The sequence below is a fragment of the Peromyscus eremicus genome, chromosome 22 (genome assembly GCF_949786415.1).
Source record: "Peromyscus eremicus chromosome 22, PerEre_H2_v1, whole genome shotgun sequence".
NCBI lineage: Eukaryota > Metazoa > Chordata > Mammalia > Rodentia > Cricetidae > Peromyscus > Peromyscus eremicus.
In genome coordinates this window covers 19,023,071-19,040,037 of record NC_081437.1, presented here as the reverse complement: position 1 = coordinate 19,040,037, position 16,967 = coordinate 19,023,071, and the positions used below count along the sequence as shown (strand labels likewise).

At 38.5% G+C, this 16,967-nt stretch overlaps 1 protein-coding gene across 5 annotated transcripts in view; it reads left to right on the top strand.

The window, feature by feature from the left end:
* Nucleotides 1-16,967, top strand: part of Birc6 (baculoviral IAP repeat containing 6) — a 183,650-nt gene that overhangs the window by 156,379 nt on the left and 10,304 nt on the right. For 4 of the 5 annotated variants that reach the window (XM_059248553.1, XM_059248552.1, XM_059248551.1 and 1 more), the window contains exons 66-71: nucleotides 7,484-7,629; nucleotides 8,965-9,075; nucleotides 9,768-9,985; nucleotides 11,365-11,526; nucleotides 13,819-13,896; nucleotides 16,607-16,795. In XM_059248553.1, the coding sequence (XP_059104536.1) occupies nucleotides 7,484-7,629; nucleotides 8,965-9,075; nucleotides 9,768-9,985; nucleotides 11,365-11,526; nucleotides 13,819-13,896; nucleotides 16,607-16,795 (904 nt within the window). Of the gene's footprint in view, nucleotides 1-4,444; nucleotides 4,618-7,483; nucleotides 7,630-8,964; nucleotides 9,076-9,767; nucleotides 9,986-11,364; nucleotides 11,527-13,818; nucleotides 13,897-16,606; nucleotides 16,796-16,967 lie in introns of those variants that run through there. The other variant, XR_009375738.1, reaches the window with a different exon arrangement.

The following is a 16,967-nucleotide window of genomic DNA, read 5'->3' as shown; positions in this document are numbered from 1 at the left end:
TCCTTGGGCACCAGAAATGCACATGGTCCAAAGACATAATGCAACCAAAACCAAAACCAAAACAATTTTTAACTTAAAAATCATTGTCTTAGTATTTCTACCTCAGTAATAAACTTTTGTTGTTGTTGTTTTGTTTTTTTTGGTTTTTTTGAGACAGGGTTTCTCTGTGTAGCTTTGCTCCTTTTCCTGGTTCTCGCTCTGTAGACCAGGCTGGCCTTGAACTCACAAAGATCCACCTGCCTCTGCCTCCCGAGTGCTGGGATTAAAGGCGTGCGACACCACTGCCCGGCTAGTAATAAACTTTTATGTAAAATGGTCATTCTGGTTTTTTGGTTTGGTTTTGTTTTAATCAAATTGCATTACATTAGTTCTCTTTTATCTCTGAAAAGAATAAGAGCTGGAGGGATGGCTCGGTCTCTAAGAGCGCTAGCTTCAAAACAAAATCAATGTACAAAATAATGGGTTATGCTGTATCTCAAGCAGTTTTAATATTGAATTTGAATCTATTGCTTTTAATTTAGAACACAGTTCTTAGGCACATCATAGATAAATAGCTTGTTTGTTATCTAGAGATTGTCAGAGCTGTCAGGGACTCTTTGGAACTCAGCTTCCCACCTTTTATAGATTAGGAATAAAGGTCCATATAAATTGTGGCTTAGGGTGCTACAATCAAAATTGTGCACTCCTGATACTGCAATCAATGTATTCCAAAGACCTGTTCTGTTTGTTGTCATACCAATTCAAAATGATAGTGGTGAGGTACACTGGATTTTGAGCCAGATATTTGTGGTGTAGAAAAATAATTTAAATATAAGCAATGAGTTAAAAAAAATTTATAGGATTTGAAGAGAAACCCAAGAATTAATTTATAATTAACATAATATATAACATTAAATTATAATATAATAAAATATAAAACATCTCCCAGGCCAGTGAGAAGACTCCATGCCTGTGACTTCACTCATATTTACATCATATATACAAGCATGCACAATAAATAAAAATCTGAGAAAAAGCCTCTATTCTATTGATAATCTTTGGAAGCACATGAAATAGTATAGATTTTTACAGTTTTTCTGATAGTTTCTGTAACATCCATTCATTTTCATTCTCTGAAGAATTTGTAAATTAGAACTATGATAGGGCATTAAAAGGCAATATATTTCAATTGGTATGCATTCTAGTTATACCTTATAATTAATTAGTAGAGTACCAAACCATATTTTTAAGACTTAATATTTCATGGCCAGAGAGCTAGCCCAATTGTTAAGAATATTTACTGCTCTTATAGGGCCAAGATTCCCAGCACACACGATGACTCACAGCCATGGGTAACTCTAGTTCACGAGATTTGACACTCTTTTCTAGTCTCTGTGTGCACCAGGCACAAATATGGTGCACATACACGTGGGCAAAACTCACTCACACATAAACTAAATAAAAATCTAAAAAAAGAAGAGCCAGATGTTAATGATACATTTCTCCTTGCTACTTGGGAGGCTGAGTCAGGAGGTTTGCAAGTTGAAGGACAGGATTAGCAACATAGCGATGGATTCCATCACCTCTCAAAAAGAAGACACTATTCCTTTAATAAAAGGATTTGGAGTGTGAATAATCTAGTCATTGTGCTTTATGTACTTATCATTTCCACTTGCATGAAAATGTAATTGTCTAGTGTAACAATTCATTCTTTTACCTACCAAGTGTTTATGCTGTGAAGATATTTTGGACCCCTTTGTTTTCTGCACAGTAGCCTGGGTGAGATGAATTTCCTGCTGGTCACTGCAGCCTGTGTAATCTCACAATGGAGTCAAAGTATAGCCATTGGTTTCCCTTTTGAGAAAATGTGAGCCTTTCATCACCTTTTCAGAGGCAGGAGCAGTGATTGTTTTATCTCTGTGCAAATACTAACTATTGGATTATAGTAGCCAAATAATCATTCTGCATTATTAGGTATTTCATGGTTCACCAAAAATTTGAGAGACACACTTGCTGCTAATCAGAATTAGGCTTAATTGCTGTTAGAGCAAAACACATGTGACATTCAGTTTGAGGTGCTCTGAATGTAAAACTTTTCTTTGGCAATACTCAAGTGAGCATTCTTAATTTCCACTTTTCTTAGCAATCTCACAGCATCTTGGTGAAAAGAAAACCCATCATACTTAAATAAAATGTTATTTAAAATGCCGGGTGCTGGTGGTACATGCCTTGAATCCCAGCACTCGAGAGACAGAGGCAGGTGGATCTCTGTGAGTTTGAGGACAGTCAGGGCTACACAGAGAAACCCTGTGTGTGGGATGAGGGTGGGGCGGAGAGACCCCATTTCTTTAAAAAAAAAAAAAAATCAACTGAAGTTGAAGTGAGATTATTTGACCTGTTCTCTGAAAAATAAAAAGTAAAAATCGGATTCTCTTATTCTCTTTTTTTTTTTTTTTTTTTTTTTTTTGGTTTTTTGAGACAGGGTTTCTATGTGTAGCTTTGCTCCTTTCCTGGAACTCACTTGGTAGCCCAGGCTGGCCTCGAACTCACAGAGATCCACCTGCCTCTGCCTCCCAAGTGCTGGGATTAAAGGCGTGCGCCACCACCGCCCGGCCTCTTATTCTCTTTTAAGTTCCCTTAACATTGACCTTATAAAAGTTCAGTCAGGGCTGGAGAAATGGCTGAGAGGACCTGAGTTCAATTCCCAGCAACCACATAGTGTCTCATAACCATCTATGATGAGATCTGGTGCTTTCTTCTGGTGTACATGCAGGCAGAACAGTGTATACATAATAAATAAATAAATCTTTAAAAAAAAACAAACAGTTCAATCAAAGCTTTTCCTTTCCTTACCTCCAACTTGGTGTCTGTTGAGAAAACTGTCCTAGTTTCTTCTTGTGCCTCTGCCTCTTACAGACAATATAAAAGTCCTGATTCCCTAATCAAGACACATTGACAAAACCACATCTTAGGCATTCCTTTTAAAAATGATGACTTTAGGCAGCTTCAGTTGTCTGTCAACAGTTTCTGTTTTGTTTTGTTTTTAACTGTGTAGCTCTCACTGGCCTGGAGCTCACTCTGTGGACCAGGCTGGCCTGGAACTCACAGAGATCTCCCTGGCTCTGACAACCTTTTAGTTTGTGTTCTATCTCCCCACCTTCCCACCCCAGCTGAGGACTGAACCCAGAGCCCTTGTTTCCACTGAGCTAAATCCCCAACCCCAGTATTTCTTCGTGGTTAAGTTGGGTCGTTCCTTAGTAAACTGATGACATATATTATTTGTGGCACTTCCATTTTGTGCACACATACAGTGCCATTACTGTGTCTGGTGGTATATTCAGGACCTAATATATTTGGAGCCAAAAAAGCTCCTATGCCTGTGTTGGAAGTGCTTCCCAGTGTCACTCATTTATTCTTCCTAAGGCATGGAAGCTTTCTGCTCACCCCTCCCCCTTCATTTAAATCATTAAAAATTCAGCTGGCACTTGAGGTTAGAGACAGTTTAAGTAAGACTAAAAACAAGTATTGTTAAAACCTAGGCCTAAATTAATCATGGGACATGTCTCACAGAGGTCCTTGTTAGGCATGTTTTACCAATTACTTAGATTCTTTTTAGAGACGCTGGAAGCAAATAAGTTGTCTACAGTAAATTTTTTTCAAGAGAACATCTTATTAACAAAAAAATCTTATTTACTTTTGATCTTAATTTGCTTTAAACTATAATTCTTGGCAGAAGGCTTTACACCTGAGCAAAGAAGTAAGTGTAGTTCTTGTTTTCTGGGTAAATGTCAGTGCTAGTTCCCAGCAGTCCTGAATCTGCTCCTTTACATGCTGTGCTTTTAAATGCTTATTCACTCTGTGGTCCTTTCCGGCTTTAGAACTAGGAGGGATTAAAGAAGGCTTTCCTTTTTTGTACTACCAAGAAAATAGTTGTTTGAAGTATGTTCCTTTTCTGAGTTATAAAGCCACATAATTCTGATACAGTATAATAGAGCAATATCTGACTTAATTTTAACAGTCGTGTTAGTAGAGGCCATTAATATAATAATGTTGAGGTGTGGAGTTTTTTTTTTTTAAATATATATAACATTTTTGTTTATTTTGGGTTTGTGGGTGTGAATGCATCATTGTAAACATATGGCGGTCAGTTTGATTTGCTAGAAGGAGTCAGTTCTTTCCTTCCACCATGGGAATCCTCGCTGTGCAACTCTGGTTTTCAGGCCCAAGCCAGTACCTTTACCAACCAAGCTATCTTACTGGCCCCAGAACATTTTTGGTTTTGTTTCTGTTCTTTAAATCTTCTTGTTTTGAGACAGATTTGCCCATTTTGCTCACATCCTAGTTCAGATTTTATCCATGGAGCCAAAGTTCACTTTATTAGCCATTCAGTTGGAATTCACAGCGTAGAGGAAAATGTGTACATTGTAATGGTAGAAACCTCAGTTGCTTCCTCGTATTTCTTCAGGGCAGTGATCACAGCCAGATTCAACGTATGCACAGAGCAGCGGATGCCATGGTAGCGGCCGTCGCTGATTGCTCTTACCATGTTGGATCCATTGTCAGTCTCAGAGGCCTACTTCCAGCTAGGTGCCTTGAACCCAAATAGCTTTTCACACAGACTTCAGGATGTGAGCTAAGGTATGGCCTTTTTTCCTGAGCTGGGCCTCCATATGGGTTGACAGTAACCTGCAGCTTTTATAGACAAGGAGTTCTGTCAAACATTGAGTGGCTGCAGTTGCTGATAGGCAGGCAGTGCTTATCCATCCTCAAGGTGAAAATCCCATCACCTTTGGGAGTTATCCTTTTTTCTGTAAGTTTGTGACAAAGCAACTATCCAAGTAAAAATCATTTGATGGCCTATGTCAAAGTCTAAAATACACCTACTTTGGGATTCTACCATTATCTTCAATGTGAAGTAATTGTTTTATGAACTTGGTGTATATTTTCTTAAATTTCTGAATTCTTGAACTACTTAAAAACTTATTTTTGATTAAAAAACATAAAACTTAATATCCTACTTATAATAGCCTGTCAGTAATCTTCCTTTAAAAATTGCAATTAGCCGGGCAGTGGTGGCGCACGCCTATAATAATCCCAGCACTCGGGAGGCAGAGGCAGGCGGATCTCTGTGAGTTCGAGGCCAGCCTGGGCTACCAAGTGAGTTCCAGGAAAGGCGCAAAGCTACACAGAGAAACCCTGTCTCGAAAAACCAAAAAAAAATAAAATAAAATAAAAAAAAATAAAAATTGCAATTAAGAAATCAGCATCCATATTCAGGAGTGCCAATAAAAAGTAGTGGTTTCCCCAGTATAACCATTATGTCAGGCTGGCAAATAAAATCAATCACTCAATTGCATTGATGCAGTTCATTCTCCACATGGAAGGCTTTGTTTTCTCAAAAAGAAAATATATTTCTAGAGAAAAAATAAAAGAATTTAACTTTCATATCTTCCTTCTTAGCTTGGTGAGATACATTAGCTTAAAATCTTTTCTAAGAGTGCAGTAGATCAACTGCTTGAGGGTTAGGGCATCAGCTAAATTTTTTTTCACTACAAACATAAATGTTTTCTCAAATAACCTCCTGATTCCTTATTATAATTCAGTATCCTAGTAGTTCGCTATTTTTTAACCATAATGACACTTATAATTGGGAAGGGAAAAATCCTTGTAAATCAAGAGTGGTTATTCTAAAGAACCTTTATACTGTTTTTGTTCCTCAGCATTTGAAGTTGGACATAATTTTAGATAAATACAATTAAGAAATTGTCTCACTATTGAGCTGTAGGCTAAATTTTATTTCAGAATTACAAAAGACACCATGTCTTGGTTGACTCTAGAAGTAAAAGTATCTGATATTTCAGCTTTCAAACATTCCTATTCTCTGCTTATAGGTAAACACAAATGTGTTCATATACATGTACATACATTGAGGTTGATGCTGAAGTGGTATACAGTACCAACACATGCTGAGTTGTTTTCTGGGTGGCAAAGGAAAGTAGCCATTTGTTTTGTGTGACTTCTTACATCTGAGGGAAGATAAGGACAATGATCCAATGACACATTGTGCCTTTTCTGTTAAGTCGTCTTGCCAGGTGAGAGATAGTAGATGCCATTACTTAGACTACCTGGTGGATACTGGTGGTTTTGACACATTGGAACCGGGTACAGAGCACAAGCCCTAATGCTGTAGTCATTTGCTGCTGTTTACCTCGTGAGTGGTTTCTTTGTTTACTACTTCATGTCTCCCTATAGTTAAGCAAGGAGTTACTGTTGAGCAGGTTTGTCTTTGTGATAAGGTTCATTTGTGTGGGTAGATGTAGATGGCATATTATTTTGTTAGATTCTTCAACCTTCTGCTGATTTTAAAAATTGATTCTCAGCCAGGCACACACCTTTCATCCCAACACTAGGGAGACAGGGGCAGGCAGATCTCTTGAGTTTGAGACCAGCCTGGTCTACAGACCGAGTTCCAGGACAGTCAGAACTACACAGACAAACCCTGTGTCAAAACAACAACAACAAAGATTTTCTATGGCTCCATGCCTACTTTGTGACATATTTTAATGTAATGGTAAAGTCTTTTTGTTGGTAGGTATTCATGTAGAAAAATAAGTGCTATAGAGTCTAGATTATGCCTTAGAAAGATTTCATGCCTCTTTATTTATCTGCTGTTTATTTTGAAACCTTTGCTGAATTAACAAGGATAGATTATTTTGAAGATCTAAACAATAGTTATTTATTAAGTGAATAATATGTGTCAAGAGTTGCAATAGAAGAAAAAGAAATACTTAGTTGTGATTTTAGTGATTCTTATATTGACCTGACACTCTGTCCTGTACACTGAAACCTTGCTGTTGTAACACATGCTATTGTGATAATGTGATGCAATGTTGGGTCATTAGGGCCTGAGAAGAAGTAATTGAGTGATACTTTGAAGTGATTGTATGTAACACTTGGTACTAAAGGTGTGCAGTAGCTACACATTGTGTCTTGTAAGAGACCCATTTGCGGGCCTACTCTTTACTCTGAAATACTAAATTCTTTTGTTCTCAGAAAGTAGCATATTCATTGAAATACAAGTAGTGTTCTTGAATTGCCATGAAGTTTTTGATTCCGATGTTTTATAAGATGAGATTACTAGTTTATAAGAGTGGAAGTGATTCCTTTAACCTCTGGGTACTTACAGTTAAGTGTTTGTAATTGTGGGTCTAAGGGTATATAGTAAGCATTTCATTGTTTACCTTGATATTTATGCACCATTTATTTTTTGTCTATTAACTAGACAGGAACAATCTACCCATAACTTTATTTGTTATCCTAGGCATTAATCTATGGCTTCAAAAGCAGCAATGAATATGACTTGAGCTTCTTACTTATCATATGTGACAAGTGTAGTACATACTCTCATTTTTAATCACTGTTACTGAATTAAAGTATTTTTATTGGCAGTACTAAAACTTAATTTTCCCTGAATTTCTTTCCATGTTAAAAAAAAAAAAATCAGATCTAAAAGGGAAAATGTTAAAACAGGAGTCAAACCAGATGCACCTGATCAAGAACCAGAAGGACTTACTCTTCTGGTCCCAGACATCCAGAGGACTGCTGAGATTGTCCATGCAGCCACCACCAGTCTGCGGCAAGCCAATCAAGGCCAGTAGTGTCTTACTTGATTTTCTTTTCTTTCTTTTTTTTTTTTTCTTTTTTTCATTTGCACAAACCATGCTTTAGTTAGAACAGCTTTAGTTAGTGAGAACAGCATATTTTCCCCCCATTTTCAGGTAAGTTCTTTCACTCTGACAAGATCATTCTTTGTTAGGTTTTGCTCTTTGTCAGGTTTTAGTTAAGAATATCCTCTCATTGTAGACTAATTTATCTGGGCCAGGTGTGGTGGCACATGTCTTTGATCCCAGCACTTGGAAGGTGAAAGCAAGTGGATCTCTCTGAGGCCAGCTAGTATCGAGTTCTGGTCTAGCCAGGGCTATATAAGGAGATCTTGTCTCAAAAAAATCCTAAAATAAAATAAAAATTCATCTCTACTCCATATGCTAAGACTAATTATAGTAGCTTGAGAACATGCATATTAATTTCTTTTTTTTTTCCTTCTCGTTGAAAGTCATGGAATTGAAAACCATCATTTTGTTAGGAAGTAGTAAATTGAGGTTGCTGCACATGATGGCACATTCCTTCACTCCTAGCACTTAGGATCACAAGTTCAAGGCCATCCTCTGCCATATAAGGACATCCTGTCCCAACTCATCCCTCATTCCCCAGATGTGCAAGTTTGCAGGAGAACGTCTGTGATACATATGTTGTGCTGTTTAAAAAGTCAATGAGGGGTTTGCCCATTGTTATGTTCATGAAATAGAAAAGTAATTCCATTTTCCCAAAGAGATAAAATAGGAAGATAGTTGTGAAAAGCTTGGTAGTAATTTAGTATTCAAAACCTGAATGTAGAAGTAGATTGTTGCCAGGCAGTGGTGGCGCACGCCTTTAATCCCAGCACTCGGGAGGCAGAGCCAGGAAGATCTCTGTGAGTTCCAGGCCAGCCTGATCTACAGAGTGAGATCCAGGACAGGCACCAAAACTACACAGATAAACCCTGTCTTGGGGTGGGGAGGAAGAGAAGTGGGTTGTTTTTCAATTTAATGTCACACAGAAAGAGTAGAAGGGGGGCTGGTTGAGAAGAGGAAAGGGATCCGTAGGGGGAGAACCAGAGGGTAATGGAATATGATCAGAATATATCATTTACTTCGTTTTGTTTCAAGACAGGGTTTCTCTGTGTAACAGCCCTGGCTGTCCTGAAACTCTCTTTGTACACCAGGCTGGTCTTGAACTCCCAGAGATCCGCCTGCTTCTGCTTACCCGCCTCAGAATACATTATTGTATACATGGATGAAACCTATTATTATATATAATTCATGTATGCTGATAAAAACCTTTTAAAATATATACTTATGTTATCTATCTTGAAATATTAAATTGCAGAAAAAAAACTAGGTGAATACTCAAAGAAAGTGGCTATGAAACCCAAACCTTTGTCAGTGTTAAAATCACTTGAAGAAAAATATGTGGCTGTCATGAAGAAACTGCAGTTTGGTAAGTTGAAATTACTCATCTGCTAAGATGTCATCCTCACCCTTCTGGCAGTGCTGGTTAAGTGTGCAAGTAAGTGAGAGATTTCTAGACTTGAGCTAGGTATGGTGGCACTCACTTGTAATTCCACTACACCGGTGACAGAGGCACAAGAGTTAGGATTTTGAGGCTAACCTGTGTCACATTGAGATGCTGCCTCAAAAATTGCTCATCTTTGTGTGTGTGTGTGTGTGTGTGTGTGTGTGTGTGTGTGTGTGTGTGTGTGTGTGTCTGTGTGTCTGTGTGTCTGTCTGTGTAAAAATTTGTTTGGGACCTGATTTCTGCTTTCTGTACACACATGAAAGCTTCTGCCATCTTTGACTTGAGGTCTCTGTGTGTATAGACACAGCATTCTCATCCTGACTCCAGGAGATGCACTAGAACAATCTGCACAAATAAAAACACAAGTAGAGACCTGCAGAGCAGGCAGAGAATGGACTCTCCTTTCACTTTCTGCAGTGCTGGGCCTTGAACCCAAGATCTCATGCAAGCTAGGGGTGTGCTTTGACACTAAGCTGCACCCCCACCCTGTGGCACTCTGTAGAAGTTCCATTAGGATGGAAGAAGAGACTAGAAGCTGGCTTCTTTGTGACGTTTATATCATAACTGCTGTTTTCCATACTGGTTCTCCACTTCGGTCTTCTGTCTCCTTTTAGATACATTTGAAATGGTTTCTGAAGATGATGATGGGAAACTGGGTTTTAAAGTAAATTACCACTACATGTCTCAGGTGAAAAATGCCAATGATGCCAACAGTGCTGCCAGAGCCCGCCGTCTGGCTCAGGAAGCGGTGACACTTTCAACCTCACTGCCTCTGTCATCGTCTTCCAGTGTTTTTGTACGCTGTGATGAGGAGCGACTTGACATCATGAAGGTAGAAAACAACTTTGTCCCTATCCTTCCTCAGCTACTCAAGCATTCATGGAGAGCATAGACACAGCCTGAATTTTACATTTCAACGTAAATTTTGCTGACCGCTTAGATGGCATTCAAAGGAGCTGTGTGCTAATGTTATTAGTTCAGGGTGTGCAGATGAGACAGCATGTGAAGACTTACAGTGTTTGACTACTTACAGTTTTGAGGCATAGTATCAGAGGACTCAGTGCTGAGGATAAAGTTATCTCGGGTACCACATTCTTGTTTTATAGACTCCTTATCAGAAAAGGTCTTTTTCATTTATGAGAAATCTATAGTTTTGAGTATCTTTAAGTTTTATGAATAAAGTCATAGTAATACAACAAAACTTGTATTTTCTGTTTTAACATTGTGATCTGTCTAATCATAACATCTAACTAAAGATTTGATGCATAGTGAAAAAATTCTTTACATTGATGATTTAATTCATAGGTTAATTAGTCTGTCTTCCTCAGACAGCTAAAATTACTGATCTGTTGACTTCTCTGAGATGTTTTCCTTTGCTTTGATGTTTCTGGATAATTTTTCTATAGGAAGGTCATAGACTGTGTTTGGCCATTGCTGTATAATGGACACTATAACTTCATGTTTCCCCATGGAGCACTGTGGTGCTTTATGTGTTAAGACCTCCAACCTGGCATGCTGAGTCCTGGAAACTTCTCTGGGGCTGATGTCTAGAGAAGTAAGCTAGGTGGAAGCTTGGAAAGCTTCCTGGTGGGAGTGATGTCTGGCCCCCACTTGCAGCTCTCCACTGGAGGTGGCCCCTACTTGTAACTCCACTGCAAGTGGCCCCCACATGTAGCTCTCCACTGCAGGTGGCCCCCACTTGTAGCTCCCACTGCAGGTGGCCCCCACTTGTAGCTCTGCACTGGAGCTGGCCCCTATTTGTAGCTCCCACTGCAGGTGGCATTGCATCTGTTAGCTGACTCAGCTGAAACTCAGTAGTTGTTATACTTAACTACTGCTGCTTTTCTCTAGACCTTTTTATCTTAATACATTGCAGTACTTCTTTATCCTACTCCCTTTTTTTATCATATTCAGAGAAAATAAATACCTTTATGCCCTGAGTTCAGTTGTTGACTATAACTCTTAAAACTCTCAGAAAAACGTTCTTTACATTTTAAAAGAAATTTAAGATTCAGATCAATTTTCTTGATGCTAATAATCCATTTTTACCAAAACCACAGCACTGATTCTAATCAGAAACCTTTTCCTAGTCCTGTGTTTGTCCTTCTTCTTCACTCTTCACCTAGGCTTGTGTACTGGCTGTCTCACAGTGTTCTCTAAGATGGCGATGAAGGTGATTGTCACAAGTCTCTCTGTTTATGTGCATACCAGGTTCTGATCACTGGGCCAGCGGACACCCCCTATGCAAATGGCTGCTTTGAGTTTGATGTGTATTTTCCTCAAGATTATCCTAGTTCACCTCCTCTTGTGAACCTAGAAACAACTGGGGGTCATAGTGTGCGCTTCAATCCCAACCTTTACAATGATGGCAAGGTAAGGTGGTTGGGTCTGTTGTTTCTAAGGCCACACTGATCTGAGGGTTCTTTGTGATTCAAACAAAAATTGGTATGGTTTTCTTGTTTCTTCATTCTTAGCTTCCTCTGTTTGCACAGACAGATCAGCTCGAAAATAGAAGAGGCTGAAAAGGGCGAAGCACTACAATTAATTAACACCTTCCATGAACCAGTCCTGCCTATAGTAGTAGAGCAGAACTGGTGCCTGGCTTGGAAGATTCCTTTACTTCTGCATCTCTAGTTCTGGTCACCTTCTCATGAATGCCCGAGTATAGCTGAGCGCGGCAGAGCTGTTGTCAGCTCTGAACCACTGTCCTCTTCGCAGTTCACAGCTTCATCTTTCCATCTTAAACTTCCTTGTAGTCCATGAGATACAGAATTAGGAGCTGTTTTTTTAATCTAGTGTCACAGGTTTTTATTAACAATAGAAAAAATCTGGCAAAGAGATTATTAGGAACTTGTTTTTTTAATTTAGTTTCATACTTTTTTTTTTTTTTTTTTTTTTTTTTCTCGAGACAGGGTTTCTCTGTGTAGTTTTGGTGCCTGTCCTGGAACTCACTCTGTAGCCCAGGCTGGCCTCGAACTCAGAGAGAAACCCTGTCTTTACTCCCCTCCCCTTAAAAAAAAGAATAACAAATTATTAAAAATAGCCTTTTTAGAGCCGGGTGGCAGTGGCGCACGCCTTTAATCCCAGCATTTGGGAGGCAGGGCCTCCCAAAAAAATAAATAAAATAAAACTAAAAAAAAGTTCACAGTTGGGGCTGGAGAGATGGTTCAGTGTTTAAGAGCTATACTGTGCCAGGTGATAGGTGACATAGGCCTTTACACATGGAAGGTAGAGGCAGGTGAATCTCTGAAGCCTGGTCTACAGAGCAAGTTCCAGGACAGACAAGGCTACACAGAGAAACTCTGTCTCACAAAACCAAACCAAACCAAACAAGCGCTATACTGCTATTTCTCTTTCTTTCTTTCTTTCTTTCTTTCTTTCTTTCTTTCTTTCTTTCTTCCTTCCTTCCTTCCTTCCTTCCTTCCTTCCTTCCTTCCTTCCTTCCTTCCTTCCTTTTAGATTTAAAAGCATTAAATGACATAGCATATATTTAACAGATAGGGCAAAAGTTGAAAAGTACAGGTCGTACGATGGAGAACCAGGCCTGAGCAACTACTCCCTGTCCAGGTTCAGACTCTAGAGTTCATTCTTATCAATGCCATTTTGATTGTGCAATAAGATGAAAATTTGACATTACAATAGTTACAGGGACAGAAAAATGCACACTATGTATCAAATAGCAAGGTAACGAAGCACATTATAACATTGTGGGCATGCACAAGCAAATAACCATTAGAGTAACATTACTTTGTTCAGTAAATGCTTCAGTTCCACTTATACACTTACCAATGATTTAAAGGGCTTATTATATATCTGATTTTATTATACTTTGTACTAAAATTATCTCAAACATACAATATAATGTATTTCAGAAAAAAAGATTGAAATTTCAGATTATTTAAAACCTTAATGGTTTTCTATTCTTCTTGTATACCGACATTCTGTACTGTCACAGCAATCGATGCAGAAAAGCCGCATGTCATGTGTTAGTAAGTGATGGCAGATATAAATGGTTTGGCCTGTAGGTTTACATGGAGCTGCACTATGGCTGCAGCGAGAGATCACAATACACAATCTGTTTAATAAAGGTTATACCTATCGTGGGCACTTGTAATAGTCAAGACTCAAGGTAACCATTGAAGTGATTGGAGAATAATGTCAGGAAATCGGTCCATCATCTCTGGAGAGCACAGGAAATACTGTGTAAGCACGCTGCCTTGCAAACCAACAGCATCAGTGGCACTTGCCGGTAGGATTTGCTGAAGGAGGCAGAGGCAGGAGGATCACAAGTTCGAGGCCAGCCTGGGCTACAAAACCTTGGTTTTAATCTCCAGTACTGCATTGACTGGGAATGGTTGTGAATCCCTGTTATCCTAGCGCTAGAGCGGTGGAGGCAAGAGAATCAGAAACTCGAGGTCATTCTCAGCAAAGCTTGTTGAAGGCCAACCAGAGCTATATAAATGACAAAAAAAGATGCATGGTATTTATGCAGATATGGGTGTAATAGGCGTAAGTTTTCCTTATAAAGAAATTGTAATGCCACATGGGTAGGTTTTCACAGACTTAGATACACTTTGACTTGAGAGCATCGTGTTTTTATTTCTAGTTGGGACAGTTAGCTATTAAACACTCCATTAAATTCTGTTTATGTCTTTCTCCCTTCAGGTTTGTTTAAGCATCCTGAACACATGGCATGGAAGACCAGAAGAGAAGTGGAATCCTCAGACATCAAGCTTTTTGCAAGTAAACAAAGTTTCTCTGACAGATTTACTTATGTAGTGTGTGTTGCAGGTGAAATTAGTGACCAAAAATAAACATAGAAAACCATCCAAAAAACTAAAAGGTGGGAAATGCTAAATAGTTGGTATAGTAGTCTCTTAGGGAATTTAAAGTCTGAAGTTAGGACATAAGACAAACATTAGATTTGTCAAAACCAAATTTTTCCATAAGTTCTTAAAATACAGTGTGATGCAGTAAGGTGATTTAGGCATGTCTCCTGTCTTGTGCATCAAATTTAATACACAGTTCGTACTACCCACTTCTTAATCTATGATGTATTACTGTTTAGAATTTATAATTACCTGATAATCAAAATTAATGTCCTGGTAGTGGTGCATGCCTTTAATCCCAGCACTCAGGAGGCAGAGGCAGGCGGATCTCTGTGAGTTCAAGGCCAGCCTGTTCTACAGAGCAAGATCCAGGACAGGCACCAAAGCTACACAGAGAAACTCTGTCTCAAAAACCAAAAAAATATAAATAAATATAATAATAAATTAATAATAATAATAATAATAATAATAATAATAATAATAATAATATAATGCCCTGGAATTGATAAAATTTAAAGAATTTTAGCTCTTAGTTTCAGAGCCTTTCATATATAAGATTTAATAATCTTCAGCCGGGCGGTGGTGGCACACGCCTTTAATCCCAGCACTCGGGAGGCAGAGCCAGGCGGATCTCTGTGAGTTCGAGGCCAGCCTGGGCTACAGAGTGAGTTCCAGGAAAGGCGCAAAGCTACACAGAGAAAGCCTGTCTCGAAAAACCAAAAAAAAATGATTTAATAATCTTCAAAGTTTGCATTTCTGTCAGTGAAGGACATAAAATCTTTTGTATAGTATCTCATTTGTGCTGATGTTTTTACTTTATAATAATTCAGACTCTTAACCACAGACAGCCTGGTAAGTGTATTGAGGGTATATGTTTGTTAAGGAGTTAGAGACACAGTAGTTAGTCATAGTTGTTAAATAATACTTTGAACTCACGTGTACAGTTTAGTCTTTAAAAAAAAGACAACCAGAAATTATCACCAGGTAATTCTTCTAAAAGTTAACCTATCCTAAAAGATTATTTTCCTTAATGTTAGTTTGTGTGAGATGAGAGATGTGAAAATAAATTCCCATTAGTTGACTTACTTGTTTTAAACGGAATAGACTTAAAAATTAAAACTTTTTTTTTTTTTTTTTTAAATCTTGTTTTGGTTTGAGTTTCAGTTTTTTTGAGACTGGGTAACATTATGTCACATTGGCTGGCCTCAAACTCAAAGGTCTGTCTGCATCTACTTGGGTGCTGGAATTAAAGGTATGCAGCACTCACCTGGATGTAAGTACTTTTGAACTTACATTTTAGGACGCAATGTCTCATCTAAAACTTACTTTCTCAAAATTGGTTAGGTTTTAAATTATAGGTTTGTGCTAAGAGTTCAACTTAATTTTCTCTACTTTTGGAATTGAGTAATATCCTATTCATGTAAGTAAAAGAAGAATAAACATTTTAAAAACAACAAATGGTAGAACTAACCATGCCTAAAAGGAGCTCTGGGGAATATCAGATTTGAGAAGAAAACCACTCTCCTTCACTGTTTAATTTCGTAATCTTTCTAATCTGTGTTTGTCTTATTGGTTGTTCCCCGTGCTAGTTACTGCTGGCCGTGGTAACTCTGTATCAGTTGTAAACATCTACTGTTGGGTCAGATGTTTCTGGTGTCTGTTTTATCTGTCTTACTTATAAAATGTCAAATTTATACAAGTGTGAAGCCAGACATGGTGGCACACACCTTAAATCCCAGTACTCAGGAGACAAAAGTAGGCAGCTCTCTGTGAGTTCAAGGCCAGCCTGATTTATTTAGTGTGTTCCAGGACAGCCATGACTACATAGTGAAACCCTGTCTCAAAAAATCATAAGTAAACCAACAAACAAACAAATATGAGGGCCATGGAGGTGGTCTCAGAAGCATGAGTCCATCTCACCAATGAGAATGTATAGTAATGCTTTATAATACTCTGGCAGTTAATTCCTGTTGAAGTAAGAGTTAAAACTGCCTTATTAAGTTTTCTGTGTGGATATTGTTAATAGGGCTTGGCTGGTTTAAGGTTGTACAAGACTAAGGCCAATTTTAACAGAAGATACATAAGTATTGTTTAAGGCATTGGTAGAGGCAGCAGGATCTTTGTGAGTTCAAAGCTGGGGTGGTCTATGTAGCTAGTTCCAGGCCAGCCAGGGCAACACAGTGAGACGCTGCCTATAAACAAATGAATAAATAAATATTATATGCAGTTTTGATGTAGCTAACTTAAGTTTGTAGGGTTTTTTGTTTTTGTTTTGTTTTTAAGACAAGAGTCTCACACTTTAATCCAGGGCATCCTGGAATTCACTCTGTAGCCTGGGTTGGCTTTGAGCTTACCTTAATATTCATAACTCAGCTGAGATAATATATAGAGAGGTTTTACCTACATGTATGTATGTGCACCACATTCATATGCTAGGAATCAGTCACAGGCCCTCTAGAAGAGCAGCTTAACTACTGAGCCATATCTCCAATATTTTCTCTTTAATGCCAGAAATATGTGGAAATAATGCTAATAGAGACTCCTTAGAGATGAAGCAGGATAGCAGTTTACTGGCAGTAAAAACGTCTCCTCATAACTATTGTTTAATTTCCTCTTTTCCTCAGGTGTTGGTTTCTGTCCAGTCTCTTATATTAGTAGCCGAGCCTTACTTTAATGAACCAGGCTATGAACGGTCCAGAGGCACTCCGAGTGGCACGCAGAGTTCCCGAGAATACGATGGAAACATCCGGCAAGCAACGGTTAAATGGGCAATGCTAGAGCAAATCCGAAATCCTTCACCATGCTTTAAAGAAGTATGTTGGATAAAGTTAAAGACATTTGAGAATTTATAGTCTTTGTTAGTGTTATATATTCTAAGTTTACAGTATCTGGTGCGCTAAGCTTTACTTCTTTTTTTTGGGGGGGGTGGGGGTTTCGAGACAGGTTTCTCTGTGTAGCTTTGCGCCTTTCCTGGAACTCACTTGA